The sequence below is a fragment of the Ovis aries genome, chromosome X (genome assembly GCF_016772045.2).
Source record: "Ovis aries strain OAR_USU_Benz2616 breed Rambouillet chromosome X, ARS-UI_Ramb_v3.0, whole genome shotgun sequence".
NCBI lineage: Eukaryota > Metazoa > Chordata > Mammalia > Artiodactyla > Bovidae > Ovis > Ovis aries.
Window position 1 is genome coordinate 80,358,886 of NC_056080.1, and position 16,436 is coordinate 80,375,321.

At 57.6% G+C, this 16,436-nt stretch overlaps 1 protein-coding gene across 1 annotated transcript; it reads left to right on the plus strand.

Annotated features, from left to right (window-relative positions):
- The first annotated feature begins 377 nt into the window (after positions 1 to 377).
- Positions 378 to 16,383, plus strand: ARHGAP4 (Rho GTPase activating protein 4). Its single transcript, XM_027962975.2, has 22 exons — positions 378 to 506; positions 4,360 to 4,567; positions 4,674 to 4,836; positions 5,048 to 5,110; positions 5,364 to 5,543; positions 6,163 to 6,291; positions 6,380 to 6,601; positions 10,556 to 10,657; positions 10,810 to 11,001; positions 11,102 to 11,186; positions 11,431 to 11,458; positions 11,679 to 11,781; positions 12,310 to 12,370; positions 12,482 to 12,559; positions 12,641 to 12,775; positions 12,884 to 12,989; positions 13,094 to 13,327; positions 13,417 to 13,490; positions 13,580 to 13,763; positions 13,955 to 14,047; positions 14,233 to 14,347; positions 15,452 to 16,383. Exons 1-22 carry the CDS (start codon positions 440 to 442, stop codon positions 15,683 to 15,685), a joined length of 2,856 nt encoding a protein of 951 aa, XP_027818776.1. The 5' UTR covers positions 378 to 439; the 3' UTR covers positions 15,686 to 16,383.
- Positions 16,384 to 16,436: the final 53 nt, after the last annotated feature.

Consider the following 16,436-nt stretch of genomic DNA (forward strand, 5'->3'; position numbering starts at 1 on the left):
TGCACACTGGCATTGATGGCTGATGGCCACGATGTGAGGGGTGCAGTCTGGCAACGGGGACCACAAAGCCCTCTGGAGTTTGGGAGGGAGTGGCAGCCAGAGGGTGCCAGCTTGTCGGGCACGTTGAGGCTCTCACAGCGACCCTGGCTGCTTGGCAGCTGAACCTGGGGCACAAGGCTGCCTGGGGGCGTGCCCCATGTGCCCGGAGTTGGGGTGGGGGGACGGCAAGGTCCAGCCACAGTGAGAACCACAGCGGCCCGAGACCCTCGTGGGCAGTGCCAGGCCTGGGGCGCCCCGCCCCAGGAGCCGCGTTGGGGGCGGGACGGGGCAGGGCGGGGCCGGCGCAGGGTGCTGGCTGCCGGCCCGCAGGTCCCTGCGCCTGGCCCGCTCACGGCCGCGTGGGAGCAGCCGGGCTCAACAGTGCGGCCACCCAGTGGCCATGGCCACTCATGGGAAGCTACGCCGAGAGCGAGGGCCGCAGGCTGACTATGAGGCGCAGGTCAAAGGTGAGAGGGCACTGGGCGCTCCTGGCCCTTTTCCCCCCCGGAGACCCTAAAGGTCGTGGGAGAGCTTGCAATGTGCTGGCTGCTGGCCCGGGGCTCGAGGCCCACCCCTAGCAACCTCCGGAGCGGGCTGGGGGAGGGAACCTGAGCCCCCTGCCCGCCTCCTCACGCCCCTTCGGCCTCAACCGCCACTGGTCCTGCTTCCTTCCTCCTTCGCTCCATTCCTGTCCTAGTAGCTCTGCTCTCCTAGGTTCTCCCTGCCCCTCAGGAGCCCGAGGAGGAAAGGGGGGCACCTGGTTTCCCTCAAAAAGTGGCATTCTAGCCACCAGAAGGTGGAACACCTTGACTTTGCTGAAGGGGGCTGGGTAAGGGGGTCCGCGGGCTTCAGTGGGTGGATTAGTGATGGCTTTACCCTAAGACCACTCCAGTCCTATAGCCCAGCCCTGGTTGCCCTTTTTTGGGCCTTGAGGTGGTTCCGAATTGAAGGCCACTCTGAGTCCAGCTGGCACAGCGAATGGTGAACTGCAGAGCAGACCTGTTTGTGTTCTGATAAACACTCTGTGCAAGTCGCATGCAAATGAGCCTTGCAAACTCTTAGTCAACAGCTTGTCTCCGGGTCTTATTCAGGGTGTGGTGGCTCTTGCAAAGGGAAGAAAGCCACATCCAAGCACCAGCAGTTTCCTGGTATCTCAATCATTTGATTTTACTGATGAAGGAGACACAGCTCAGAGTGTGCTCATGGTCACACAGCACCATAGGTCCTAGGAGGTGTAAGAAAATGAACCTCGAATGTCCTTCCAGTCCAGAGGTGGAGAGTCCAATGTAATTCTGCGATGCAAGCAATTTGCACTAAAGTGTGCATGAGTCCTTACCATCTGGTAAAGGTGGGCTGCTGTCCAGACCCAGCTTGATGTGACTGTGCATGGCGAGACAGCTCTCCAGGCCTTGCTGCATCATCCCTCAGATGGAGAGAGCGATCCCAGCCTGTATCCCCCAAACGTCATGAGGCTGAAGAACTTTGGAAACCCTTCAGTCGGCAGATATGTGTCAGTTCATTCACACCAAAAAGATTGGGCTTTGAGCAAGGCTGTCTTTAGATGTTCGTCGCCTGCTGTGGGCGTCTAATGACTTGAGCTTCTGTTTCCCATCTCCTCCGCCCTCCAGCCCCCGCCAAAGAAACTTCCTACTATGCTACAAAAAGAGGATCAGTATCTCAACACCCAAAATTCTGAAAGGTCAGCACAGTCATGGTTTGGGAGGCTGTCTTTTCTGCTTTGCTTGTCAGCAGAAGTGAGACTGAATGCCTCGCTCACAGGAAGTGTTGTTGGGGCCCAGTCCCAGCTCTGCAATGCAAGCAGACATGGATTCCATCCTTTTGACAGATGTTTTGTACACATTGGTTCTCTGCCAGGCCCTGAAGATACAGTGAGGAGCACACGAGAAGCCATCCTTGCTCTCATACAGCTCACAGTGGAGGAGACATATAGTAAACAACTTATCACACAACTTGTTTCAATTATGATGAAAACCACTGTAAAGGAAAAGCGCAGATGTCCAAAAAGGGCATGGGAAGAGGGCCAGACCTAGTTTATGGGGAGGCAGGAAGGGTTCCCTGATGAGTACACCTCAGCTAAGATCTGAGAGCTGGATGCTGCTGCGGCCTAGAGCCTGGGGATTTAGGTAGGTGCCAGCTGTGCTCAGACCCTGCCGACTCACGTCTGCTTGATACCAGGTCTGCTGGATCTCAGCCAAGGCTTGGTTGCACTGAAGAAGAAATGAACATTTTGGTGTGCTGGCCCGTCGAGCACTACTCACTTATGATAGGTCCCCAGGGAACTTTGTTCCAGGAGGGCAAGCAGATGCCAGTGGACAGCGAGGCAAGCCAGGACACCTCAGCTCTTTCTTGGAATGAAATGAAATTGACTTTTATCTGAAAAAATGTTACCGTGATTCAGTGAATAGTCTCATGATCGCAAGTGGCTGAGAGCCCACTCCAGCTGGCCCATGGAGTTGAGTCAGCCCCTGGGGCCAGGCCTCAGACAGTGTAAGGAGATGGTGTCAGTTTCACCATCAGGAAGCAATCCCGCCCACCCGGGCTTCCATTAACCCAGCTTGACTCTTCCGTGGAAAGAGAGTGCTCCCATTCAGTGTTTGCAGTGAAAGCATGGGCTTGGTGGCCCCCGGGCCTATCACTGACCTAGTCCCAGCAGTGGAGGGGGGTGAAGGGGCCACAGCTGGGGTGCCTGGAGCCAGGGAGACAGACCCAGGGGCTGAGAGTAGGAAAGGGACCTTCTCCAATGGGAAATGAGAGGAGGAGACGGGAGTGCTGGGCAGGCAGGACCCATGGAGACTGCCGCAGGCCCCACAGACCCCCCTGGGATGGCACTGATGGGACAGAAGTCCCAAGTGTACCAGTACTGAGTCCTTACCCACAGCCACCCTGGATCCTGCCACTTCCTGCCTCCTCTCATTCTGGCTCCTGGTCGAAACCCCCAATTTTCTATTGCCTAGATGGGTGCAGTAGTGGCCACTGGGGCTGGGCACTTTTCCTTTGTCACCTGACCCCTGCCCAGGCTCTGAGGGCCCAAGTGGGCCCTGAGAGCAAAGCAGGACCCTTTGGCTCCACTGCTGTGGCTGCCCTCTCTCTTGCCGTCTTCCCCCTGCCACCCTCCACTGGCGCGGCTCTCTTCAGCCATGCTGCCTGCAACACCCTTCACAGTGCCATCTGCCTGAACATTCTTCCCCTGGATGTCTCCATGGCCCCTCTGTCACTTCCTTCAGCTCTGTGTTCCAAAGCTGCTTGTTCTTGACCACCTTCCTCTAAAAGAACCCCTCCCTGATGCCACCTCCTGCTCTGCGTTGTTGCCCCTTGTTCCCCCGCTGTTCCCCCCACCCACGCTGTTCCTATCCCAGCTCCAGGAGGGCAGGAAGTGTGTCTCTGAGTCTAGACCCACTAGGTGTATAATCAACATTCTGCTGAATGAAGACATCAGTTAATGCCCTCTCCCCACCCCTGGCATCTGGATGGCTGTTAGTAGAGGGGTGACCCACTTGCCAGAAGCCAAGATACAGGGCTTCTCTCCCTGGGATGCCCAGGGCTTGCCAGTGGCTTACTCAAGCTTGTCATTCTCATTGAGGTGGTTCTTTGCTTTGGGTCTCTGTGGGGAAAGCAGCATTGCCAAATCAAGCCAGCGATAAGATGTCACAAGCCAGCAGTGTGAGGACCCTGGGTGTGGCTCTCTGCTGAGAGGTGGTGTTGGGGTGCCCTGGAGTTGGGTCATCGGGAGTTAGTACTGGGAACAGAAATCAGCCCCGTTGCCTCAGTTCTGTCACCGGTCAGCCCCCGCTGGCCGGCCTGGCCCTTGCAGTGAGGCCGCCCTTTCTCCTGGGGGCCGAGGCCCGGGTTTCCAGCTCCCGAGGCTGCAAGTTTTTGGCAAGAATGCCGTGGCGGCCCCAGCCCTGCGCAGCCCCGTGTGTCCCTGAGTTTATCGAGGAGGCTGCCCTGCCTGGAGTCCTGGGCACCCCAGCGGCCGGAAGTGGCAGGGGAAGCCACTGGGGGCTTTCCAGGAAGCAGGGAATCATGGGAAGGCCACATGACTGGTGCCTGGCAGGGATGGGCCCCACTCCGTCTTGGCCCTGGCCCATGGTCCCAGGAATGGCCTTTCTGTTCCTTGGGCCCTGGCCCACCTGGCTGGTTCCCCTTAGCTTCCACTAGGAGGTCCATTTCCTCAGGCCCGCCTGGAGCCCAGCTGGACTGCCGAGCCCGGAACTGGCCCCTCTCCCCCCGGGGCCAGCATCACCTCCCCAGACTCAGGGGGCCCGCAGCCCCAGCCTCAGCTGCCCTCCCACCCTGCAGAGATGCGCTGGCAGCTGGGCGAGCAACTGCGCTGCCTGGAGCTGCAGGGTGAGCTGCGGCGGGAGCTGCTGCAGGAGCTGGCTGAGTTCATGCGGCGCCGTGCTGAGGTTGAGCTCGAGTACTCCCGAGGCCTTGACAAGCTGGTGGAGCGCTTCTCCGGCCGCGGAGGCCGCCTCGGGGGCAGCAGTCGGGAGCACCAGAGCTTCCGGTGGGTCCTGGGGCCTGGCAGCTGGGATGGCCAAGGTGGGGGGAGGGGAGGCTCGATGCCCGCTCCTGGTCGGTCTGAGCCCCCATCTCCACCCCTCCACCCCCAGGAAGGAGCCGTCCCTGCTGTCACCCTTGCACTGCTGGGCTGTGTTGTTGCAGCAGACTCGGCAGCAGAGCCGGGAGAGCACGGCCCTCAGCGAGGTGCTGGGCGGGCCCCTGGCCCAGCGCCTGAGCTACATTGCTGAGGATGTGGGGCGCCTGGTCAAGAAGGCAAGACCCCTGCCCTGAGCCTGGGAGGCGGGCAGACCCCAGGATCCAGCGAGGGCAGCCCATGGGTGCTCAAAGCCCAAGTGTCAAGGACGGGAAGGCCCTGGAGGCCGGAGGGAGCCAGTGGGAGCCTGGAGTGCTGAGCTGAGGGCTGGCGGGATGGACGTGGGTGTTGCCCTGGGGCAGGGTGGCACTCAGCTCGCCTCCTCCCCAGAGTAAGGATCTGGAGCAACAGCTGCAAGAGGAACTCCTGGAGGTGGTGTCAGAGCTTCAGATGGTGAGAGCCCACGATTACAGGGAGGCCGTCACCTCACCTCTCCCGGGGCCAGGCTCAGGGAGGAGGATCAGGTGCCTGGGAGAGACCTGGGTTTTGGGGATCGCAAGCCGGGCCCTTTCTCCCTGCCCCGGGTGCTGAGGGCTTGGGTCAAGTGCTCAAGGCCCAAGTCCCAGACGGGCTGGGAGGAGGACGGGGCGGGCTGACTGTGGCCATGGCCTTGAGCAGGGCTGCCTAGCCTCGGGCCTCCCTGCAGGCCAAGAAGACCTATCAGGTCTACCACACAGAGAGCCTGAGTGCTGAGGCCAAACTCCGTGAAGCAGAGCGGCAGGAGGAGAAGCGGGCAGGCCGAAGCGCCACTGCCACGACCACCAGCACCGAGTCCGGGCCCCTCCGCAAGGGTTCCATCAAGAAGGGAGGGCGGCTGGTGGAGAAGGTGGGCCTGGGGGGAACCTGTCTGTGTCCAAAGGCTCTGGCTCCTGGCCTTTGTCCTTTCATGTCCTCGACCCTCACTGGGCCCTGCAGGGAGGTGGTGTGTGGATCAGGAAAGCAGGGCTGGCTCTGGCCAGAGCGGGGAGGTGCCGGGGCGGGGGGGGCTCCCGGGTCTCAGTTGGTAGACACAGGGGGCAGGAGAACGGTCTCTAGGTCTGGGACAGCCCACATGCTCCCCTCCCTGCAAACCCAGCTGGCAAAATAGTGATCCCAAGCCTGGGGTTCCTTCCTCCCACCCATCCTCACCTCATACAGTGCTGGGAGATCTCAGAGGAGTGAGGGGACACGTTGGATGGGGGGCTGAGTGATCAGCGGGGAGGACACGTGTTCTAGGTGGTCCCTGAAGGAAGGATGGGGAAGTGGAGGCTGGCAGGGTTTAGGAATGAAGAACCTTTCAACTTCTGGGCTACATAGTTTGAGGGGCCCAGTGGGATAGTGGGAGAGCTGTCCAAATGGGGAAGAGAGGGGTGGGAAGTATGTGTCGAGGATGGTGGGTACACGGGAGGCAGGGTTGGGGGATTTGGCCATGTAGATGACCTGGGGGCTCATGTGATCCTGAGCAGCGTCATGCCAAGTTCTTGGAGCACAAACTCAAGTGCACAAAGGCTCGCAATGAGTACCTGCTAAGCCTGGCCAGCGTCAACGCCGCCGTCAGCAACTACTACCTGCGAGATGTCATGGACCTGATGGATGTGAGTGCAGGGTGTGGGGAGGGATCCGGGGGGGTCCGGGTGCCTGTGCCCCGAGCCCTCCCAAGCCGTGTCCTCGCTTGTCCCCCAGTGTTGTGACACAGGATTCCACCTGGCCCTGGGCCAAGTGCTCCGGAGCTACACGGCTGCAGAGAGCCGCATCCAAGCCTCCCAGATGCAGGGCCTGGGCAGCCTGGAGGAGGCTGTGGATGCCCTGGATCCCGTAGGTGACAAGGCCAAGGTGCTAGAGGTGCACGCCATCGCCTTCTGTCCCCCACTGCGTTTCGACTACCAGCCCCACGAGGGGGATGAGGTGAGGGTCTCAGCCCAGCCTTCAGGAAAATGGTTCTTTGTGTTCTTATCTTCACTGTGATGGCAGCTGAGTGGAATGGATTTCCTTCCCTTTGCCGAGACACCAAACCTCTTGAATGCCACTTCTCAGAAGTGGCCTCAAGGCAAATGGGGAGTTTCTGCACTTGCACTGAAGCAAGCAGACCTCCCCAACCCACTTATGTGGTACGGCTAGTGAACACAGCATCCCCCACAAGGGCAAACATAGCCAGCATGGCAGCAATTTTGAGGCCAGCTTGTTGGTGGTAGACAGCTGCCCGTATACTGTTCTTTTGGTGGTTCTGTGTGCTTTAGACATTTCACAATGCAAACTTGGGAGGGAAAGAAACCATGCAAACACTAGCATATAACTAGGCATCTTCTTTTTTGGTCACACCGTGTGGCATGGGGGACACTAATTCCCTAACCAGGAATAGAACCTGTGCCCCCTGCAGTGGACCTCTAGGGAATTCCTCACTAGGGTACCTTTTTATGCATTTCTGAGCTGTACTCTCCTTTACCAGTTTATCCTCATGAGCATGGACTGGGATTACACTGGATTGTGCATGGACTGGGGTTCCACTGACCTTTTTCTTTTTTTTGCTTATTTCATTTGTATTTTGACCAAAGTCATATCTGATAAAGTCAAAGGTTACTCAAGGCGTTCAAGGGCACACCGCCCTTCTGTGACCCACCCTTCCTGTTCCTGATTCCCACTCCCCAGATGCAGCCACTTCCCAGTCTTCTAGCTGCTGCTGCAGACAATGCATCAGGTGCTGCTTGTGCTTTGCAGCTTGCCAGAGGCCCTACAATCCCCTTCCATGGACGATTAGGGCTCCACCCCACATCACCACCATCTGTCTCCACCACACCAGGCAATCTTTTCTCTTCAGAGCCCTGCTGTTGAGCCATGCAGTCCCAGCTTGTAGGCCTTGATTGACTTCTAGGCCGGCACAGTCCAGGACCTTTCTTTCCCCATTGTCCTGAGCATCCCTGCATTAGACCCTCTGCAGCCCAGATCGTGTGTCTTCCTCTGTTTTGGTTTATTACATTGTTTCCATGGACATCTTCCCCCATACTTTCCTGACTTAGACTGTCTGGGAAAAAATGCCTGTATTCTGTTCTTGAAATTGGTTGATAGTTTACCTGGGTGTAGAAGTCAAGGTTGAAAAGCGTTTTCTTTTTGGAATGTTCAAAGTATCCCTCCAAGCTTTCAGTAGTATTGTGGGTGAGAAGTTCAGCCGCTGTTCAGATTTCTCCACTGTTGTCTGTCACCTGTAATTTTTCTCGTTGAAGCTTTTAGGATAGGCCCTTTCCCTCATGTACAATTTTATAATGATATGCCTTGGGGATCCTTTTGTCTTCATGGTGCTGGGCCACCCATGGGCTTTGTCGGTACAGAAACTTAAGTCTTAAGGTTTTGAGCTCATATTGTTCCTTTGGTAATTTCCGTCCCTTAATTTAATTTGTGCTTGCTTTCAAGAATTCTTGTAATTGGATATTGAACCTCATGGGTTGTCTAATTTCGTTATCTTTTATCTTTCCTATTTCTCATCACTACAACTTTTGTGTTTATTAATACTATTTAGGTATATTTAAAAACTTTATTTGGCTGCATTGTGTCTTTAGTTGTGGCATGAAAGAGCTTTCTCTACTTGTGGCATGTGGACTCCAGAGCTCGAGGACTCAGCACTGCGGTGCATAGCATACATGTGAGATCTTAGTTCCCAGACCAGGGATTGAACCCAAATCCTCTGCGTTGGAAGGCAGATTCTTAACCACTGGGCCACCAGGGAAGTCCCATCACTATGCCTTTTAATTCTGTTCTGTTAGAGATCTTTTTGACTTATCTCTGCCCACCCCTTTTTAATTTTTCTTAAAAATTTACTTTCATAAGTTTTTTAAAACAGTTTTGGTTTGTTTTATATGTTCTTATTTAAAATAGCCCTTTGTTCTTGTTTCATGGATACAGTATATTCTCAAATTTTTCTGAAATGCTTATCATTTTTCTTGATATTCCCGTGTCCCCTACATTTTTTCTGTTTTCTTGCATTGATCTCTGTCTTCCACTTAATTTTTTTAGATTTTTTTGGACCATTTTTAAAGTCTTTATGGAATTTGTTAGAGTATTGCTTGTTTTGTATTTTGTTTGTTGGCCTTGAGGCATGTGGGATCTTAGCCCCCTGACCAGGGATCGAACCTGCATCCTGTGCATTGGAAGGCAAAGTCTTAATCACTGGACCACCATGGAAGTCCCTATATCTTCTACTTTAGAGCTGTCCCTCAAACTGCTGCCAGTTCTTGGCTGTCAGTTCCTATTCCCGAGGAGGCACTGAGAGATAGATTAGGTATTTGGTGTGTGTGAGAAGAGCTTGTCAACAGTGGTTTTCCCCACAGGGTGGCTGGGTAGAGACTTGGAATGTTTTGTGATGCTCGCCTTCAGCACGGGGAACTGGAGGTGTCTCAGCTGCTGGAAAGAACTTCAAGGACTTGGGGGAGGGGCTCGGCTCTCACTTGGATGCTGTCAAGAGGCAGGGGTGCCTCTGATTCTGTGTCTTAATAAATCTTCTCAAGAAGATGGGGTGAAAGTGAGTAGAAAGAGGCTAGAGCAGTCATTAGCGAGGAGGGAAATGCAGCGGGAGGTTTGGTAATTTTTGTGGCTTGGACAAAGTTCTTGTTTTGGTTCATGCTCGGACATGCTGATGATGTGATCTTGTTTTTATCTTTAGCCACCATGGCCAGAGAGTGGCTTTGTGTGATGCTGATGCTCTGTGACGTTCCTTATGTCTGACAGGTTCATGCCGAGGCACAGATGGTGGTGGCTGCTGTGCCTGCTCATCAGGACTAGTCTCTGATTTATCCTTTCCAAAGAGTCAGTTTCTTGTGATCTGCCTATTATGTGGGCTTGAGGGGGGTGGGTCTTCTCACGTCAGCGTTTCCTAGAGCCTGGATAGAAATTTTATAATTGTGGGCAAACATACATGGGACTTACCATTTGGACCTTCACATGGTTGGGCAGCCATCCCCACCAGCCATCCCCCCAACATTTTCCATCTTCCTCAATGGAAACTCTGTCCCTGTTAGACGTTTTAACTCCCCATTCACCCTCCCCTAGCCCGAGGCCCCCACCATCTGATTTTCTGTCTCTATGAACTTGACTGCTCTGCTGCTGCTGCTGCTGCTGCTGCTGCTGCTAAGTCACTTCAGTCGTGTCCGACTCTGTGTGACACCATAGATGGCAGCCCACCAGGCTCCCCCATCCCTGGGATTCTCTAGGCAAGAATACTGGAGTGGGTTGCCGTTTCCTTCTCCAATGCATGGAAGTGAAAAGTCAGAGTGAAGTTGCTCAGTTGTGTCTGACTCTTAGTGACCCCATGGACTGCAGCCTACCAGGCTCCACCATCCATGGGATTTTCCAGGCAAGAGTACTGGAGTGGGGTGCCATTGCCTTCTCCATGACTGCTCTAGACACCTCATATAAGTAGAATCTTATACTATTTGTCCTTTTTTTTTTTTAACAAAAGGCTTATTTCACTGAGTATAATGTCCTCAGGGCTCACCAGTGTTGAAACATGTATGAAAATTTCCTCCCTTTTTACTGCTGAATAATATTCTACTCTATGGAGACACCACCCTTTGCTTATCCACCCATCAGCTGCTGGACACTTGGGGTGCTTCCACCTTTGGGCTATTATGAGCAGCGCTGCAAGGACATCCATGCATAAGTCTCAGTGCTCATGAGTGTATGCTGCCTTCCTCTCAGAAGGGGTCCATGCTTCAGATCTGGCTGGACCGGGTGTCAAGGCTGGTGACCCTCTGCAGTAGCCCCCAAGGCAGTGAAAATCAGCCCCAGAAACCTCTGAGCCTGCTGCACAGCCCACCCTGGTGTCTCAGGTGTGACCCTAACTGCCCCCCTACCCAATGCTGCACCCTGCAGGTTGCTGAGATTCGGGTTGAGATGGAGCTGCGGGATGAGATTCTGCCCAGAGCCCAGAATATCCAGAGCCGCCTGGACCGCCAGACCATCGAGACAGAGGAGGTACAGGATGGCCTGGCCCAGGTGTGGGGACAGGGACCTGGACACACAGAGCTGGATGGCCATGATCTCCCTTTCCCCTTCCTTCTGACTCGGCCTCCCTGTTCTTCATCTCTCCCCCATTTCTTTCTGCCTGGGTGCCATCCCCTCCCAAGGTGAATAAGACGCTGAAGGCCACAGTGCAGGCCCTGCTGGAGGTGGTGGCATCGGAAGACAGCGACATGCTCGACTCCTTCCAGGCCAGCCTGTCCACCGAGTCCCTCAAGTCCACCAGCTCGGACCCGGGGGCTCGGCAGGCTGGCCGGCGGCGGGGCCAGCAGCAGGAGACCGAGACCTTCTACATCACGGTGGGGAGGTGGTGCTGGACCAGGAGGGCGGGTGGGTGGTGGGGGCCAGGGAGGGCCGGGGCTAGGACTAAAGCCTTGGGCTCTTCTGGGGGTTTGGCAGAAACTCCAGGAGTACCTGAGTGGACGGAGTATCCTTGCCAAGCTGCAGGCTAAGCATGAGAAACTGCAGGACGCCATCCAGCGAGGTGAGGCCTCTGCTTCGCCACCCCCAGGGCTGGGAGCAGCCTAGCCATGGTGTGGCTCTCCTCCTGCAGCCTCTCCCTGGCCAGAGAGGGTGCTGGGCACACAGGAAGGAAGCCAGCTAGGGTCCTGGCCCCCATCCTGCTCTTTGTCCTGTGGCCGCCCTCACCTGTAGGCTGCCCTGTTCCTCTGCCATGTGCTGAGAAACTTCCTGGCCCAAGAGGCACACCAACCCTTTCTCCTTCCCAGGTGACAAGGAAGACCGGGAGGTGACTTGGTGAGTCCTTTGAGAGGGACCAGTTTGTCCTGAGGACCCATCCTTGTTCATGGGTCCCCTCTGCTTGTTCCTCGGTGGCCTTAGTTTCCTACTTATTTTGCCCAGAGGGTTCTGGAATAACTTGCGAGCCCCAGCGTCCAGTTGGGCTGGGCTGAGGGGTCCAGGCAGCCTAGTGTCCAGGCCTGCTCCCCTCAGAGGCAGCTCCTGTTCACCGCGACAGGACCCAGTACACACAGAGAAAACTCCAGAAGAGCCGCGCCCCCCGCCCCAGCTCCCAGTATAACCAGAAACTCTTCGGGGGAGACATAGAGAAGTTTATCCAGGTACTTGCCTTACCCTTCAACCGAGTGCAGGCCCCTTCCTGCTTCAGCTGTCCCTCCAGCCCTGGGGCCCCCGTGAACCCAAATGAGTTACCACGAACTGAGGACTTACCAGGAGCATGGGTACCTGCAGGCTCCACTTCTGGGATGCTTGCTAGAGAGGGAAGTCAGGAAAGCACCAGAGATCAGAAAAGGAGAAATGACACTATTGTTTGCAGCGATGTGATTCAGTCTCTCACTGTTCAGAAGAATCGGCAGGTTATTTAAGTGAACAAACCCGAGGTTCATGATGTTGCTTGATTCGAGGTCAGCAGAGAGAGTTGGGTGGCATTTCCACTCCATAGCAGGAAACAGATAAAATGTCAGGCACAGCACCAGGGATCAGACACCGCGCCCCCCACCTGCACCGGGCGTACACCTCCCTAGCCTTGTTGCCGACCACAGAATGCATTAAGACAAAATGAAAACAAGTGAGTGACAAGGTGGGCTGCGCCATATCCACCATGGAGGGCACTCTGTCCTTGTCCGCAGAGCTCAGGCCAGCCCGTGCCCCTGGTGGTGGAGAGCTGTGTCCGCTTCATTAACCTCAATGGTGAGTGAGATCTGGGCCCTCCCACCCCTGGCCTATCCCTGCCCCCTGCAAGATTTGAGGGGCTGGGGTGGGGAGGAGGCTTGGTGCCCACCAGTTTTCATCCTCCCACAGGCCTGCAGCATGAGGGCATCTTTCGGGTGTCGGGCGCCCAGCCTCAGATCTCGGAGATCCGTGATGCTTTTGAGAGAGGTGGGGACCGGCGAGGTGGGGTCAGGGGTGGGGAGGCTAGGAGAGCCAGTGTCACAGGCCTCTCTCCTCGCCCCCTCCCAGGAGAGGACCCACTGGTGGAGGGCTGCACTGCCCATGACCTGGACTCGGTGGCGGGCGTGCTGAAACTCTACTTCCGGAGCTTGCAGCCCCCCATATTCCCACCAGACCTGTTTGGAGAGCTGCTGGCTTCTGCAGGTGAGCCAGGAGCCTGGGGGTGGGGTGGGAATGGGGGGCTCCCCACTCCCTAGTGGCTACCTTGCCCAGGCTCACGGCTTCTCCCTGGGGTGATGGCCTTGTCTGCAGAGCTGGAGGCCGTGGCAGAGCGGGTGGAGCATGTGGCTGGCCTCCTGGCCCGGCTGCCTGGACCCGTGCTGGTGGTCTTGCGGTACCTCTTCACCTTCCTCAACCAGTGAGTGCTTCTAGGGGTCGGGGGGGAGCTCGGGGGCAGCCCAGGTTGGGGCGCGGGGATGCCGAGCCAGGAGCTCTGTGCCTATGACCTGTCTGTACCCCCAGCCTGGCCCAGTACAGTGACGAGAACATGATGGACCCCTACAACCTGGCTGTGTGCTTTGGGCCGACGCTGCTGCCCGTCCCTGCTGGGCAGGACCCAGTGGCTTTGCAAGGCCGTGTCAACCAGCTGGTGCAGACCCTCATCATCCAGCCTGCACGGGTCTTCCCGGCCCCGGCCCAGCTGCCCGGCCCCATCTATGAGAAGTGCATGGCACCGCCTTCTGCCAGCTGCTTGGGGTAGGCTCTTGGCACCGCCAGGAGAGAGAGGCTGGCTGCAGGGGGCACCCTGAGGATGCTCAGCCACCTCGCTCTTCTCTGGACTACAGGGATGCCCAGTTGGAGGGCCCGACGGGGGACAACGAGTTGGAGCTGGAGCCAGGGACCTCAGCCCAGGAGGAGGGTGAGGGTGGGGAAGGACAGCCCCACAGGGTCCCTGGCCAGGGCGTCCATGCCACCCCCCCCCACCTCACTTGCATCTCTTCTCCCCAGACCTGGAGGGTGTCGTGGAGGCCGTGGCTTGCTTTGCCTACACAGGCCGCACGGCCCAGGAGCTGACCTTCCAGCGCGGGGACATCTTGCGGCTGCATGAGCGGGCCTCGGGCGACTGGTGGCGGGGCGAGCATGCGGGGGTGCGGGGGCTCATCCCCCACAAGTACATCACTCTGCCTGTGGGGTGAGTTTGGAGGCTCTCCTTCCAGCCCCCCGTCCACCCCCAGGCTTCCAGCCCTTCCCACATGCCGAGTCCCAGGTTCTGCGGGCCTAGGCTGTGCCTTGCTGATCACTGCTGACCCGCACCATGCCCTCTGCCCTGCAGACCCCAAACCCAGAGTGAGCATTCCAAGTGTCTTGTCTTTCCATCTCCAGAGCGGAGAAGCTCGTGGTGGGCCAGGGGCTGCTGGCCACCGGGGACCTGCTGAGCAGCTCAGAGGGGCTCCCCATGGTGGAGCTTGTCCAGAGGTGAGCAGAAGCAGGGAAGACCCTTTCTGGGCCTTGCTTGCCCATCCCAGGCTGGAGGCAGGATGGCCAAGGACCAGTTTTACTGTTTCTTTCCCTTTCCCGTGCACTGGACTGGGAGAAGCCCCTGCCTGGGAGCACGGGGCCTCCCCAGGGCCCCCTCTAAGCTCCCTGTCTGTGCCCTGCAGGCCGGAGCTATGCACCCCACCCGAGATCCCTCTTGGTATCCCTGGGAGTCACTCCGGGTACCGACGGCCCTGCATGGTCCCAGCATCCCCGGAACGACACGTGGAGGTGGATAAGGTGAGCGCTGGGGATGGCCACGTTGCGAGAGGGGTGCACCTCCCCGGAGGTAGGTTCTCTGCTTCCCCTTACAAGCCACTCTTCCTGCCTGAGATTCAAGTCTGACCCTCCTGATCGCAGACACACTGGCTGAGCCCAGCCTAGAGAGGGGCAGGCTGGTAAGGGGGTGAGCTTGGTAGGGAGGGACCGGCCTAGAGGCAAGGTAGTGGGAGACCTGGGGGAGAGCAGTCACACATTTAGGCCTCACGTTTGGTTCCTGAGTGGGAAGCGGCACATGGGACAGGCTTCAAGGCTGGTATCTAGAGCCAGGCTAGGTGACAGGTGGTAACATGGCAGGTGCTTTGTGAGCCAGAGAAGATGAAAGGGGCAGATGGAAAAGTGGCTGAGGGAAGTGGTGAACTTGGGAGCCCGGCGGGGTCATGGTTCTTACAGGGGGGCAGAGAGCAGGTGCCAGATGGGGCCCTGGCATGGGGTGCAGCCTGGGGAGACCCAGCTGCCTGCTGTGCCCACTGGCCCCAGCGCACCCCTCCGTAGGCTCCTGGTGGGCACTGCCAGAAGCCCTGGGGGACAGTGCAAGCCTGGGGACAATGTGAGCCTGGGGACAGAGAGTAAGAGAGCCTGCCATGTCCCAGGTGTGGCCTGGTGAGCAGGCCTGGGCACCAGGAACAGAGGGGTGATTGGGGACACACATGTGTGGTAGCTGGGGGAGCATGGGCCAAGTGTGGGGGGCAGGGCATCCATGAGACCCCAGGGCAGGTGGCCGGTAGACTGGGCCAGGCGGGCTGTGGGGGAGCCCTGGCCTGGGACGTTGGGGCCCACTGGGGCCCCCCAAGCCAGGGGGTGGTGGCTGTGATCTCTGCCAGGGAGAGAGTGGGGAGAAGATGGGTACCCAGGGCCCAGCTGGAGGAGCTCCCATTTGAAGGCTGAGCTAATCACTGCAGTCCACAGAGGCAGTGGCTGAGGACTTTGTTTCAGGGGGCGGAGGAGTTCAGGGGATCAGCAGGCCTGACTCCTGGGTCAGGTCACTGTCCTGGGGGCAGGGGACCGACTAGGCAGGTGGGGCCCACTTGTGCCAGCATCCTGCCTTTTTCTCCTCTCCACCAGGCTGTGGCGCAGACCATGGACTCTGTGTTTAAGGAGCTCTTGGGGAAGACCGCCCTCCGTCAGGGCCTTGGACCGGATGCCAACAACTCCCCAAGCCCCGGGCCTCGCAGCCCGAAACCTCCAGGCTGTGGGCGCCTGGGCAAGAACAAAGGCTTCTCGCGGGGCCCTGGTGCCCCAGCCTCACCCTCGACCTCCCATCCCCAGGGCCTAGACTCACCCTTCAAGTCCCACTGAAGGGCCCCCTCATCCTCTGCAGGCCCTGCCCCAGCCCAGGGCAAAACCGGCCAGGCGCCCCCAACCCTTTGCTTCTCCCTGGCCCTATCCAGCATACCTGCTCGTGACCCTCTGCAGAGAGGAGGAAGTGGCCGCTCCAGCTCACCCCTGCCTTCCCTGCTCTGGCTTGGGCCCCTCTGGGAGGCCGCCGCGGAGGGAGGCAGGGGGCAGGCCCCTCCTGGCCCTGGGTGTGAGGGCTCGTGGCTGGTTGTCACCCTTGGCAGCCAGTAGGTGGCGGGTGCCTTTGCTCAGCTGAGGGCGCCAGCCTGGTGGGGGTTGACAGGCGTTGGCAACCATTCATAAAATCCTGTGCATTGACTCCCAGATGCAAGCCAGTTCTCTGGCTGGCTGGGAGGGGAGAGGGTAGTTGGAAGGTGGGTACAGGCCCAGCCTCTTGGCACCCCCAGCACTCGAGGCCAGCTTCTGGGGCTTCTTGGCACAGGGCTGTGTGGCTTGGGGACCTGCATCTTGGAAGTCCTGTCTCCTGTGTGGTAGGTTCCAGATCCGTGCACGTGTCTGTGGGTGCAGGAGGGGCCTGAGAATCTCTCTGTGCTTCCCCTACATTTAATGCAATTAAACATGCATGAATTTTTAAAAATACCATCCTTGTAGAGAAGGGGGACAAAAAGAAGCAAATATAGAAAAATATGGGAAACCTATTGAAAATGTGTTCATTTCTCCAGTACCCCAGTATCCAAAGAGACTCACCAGG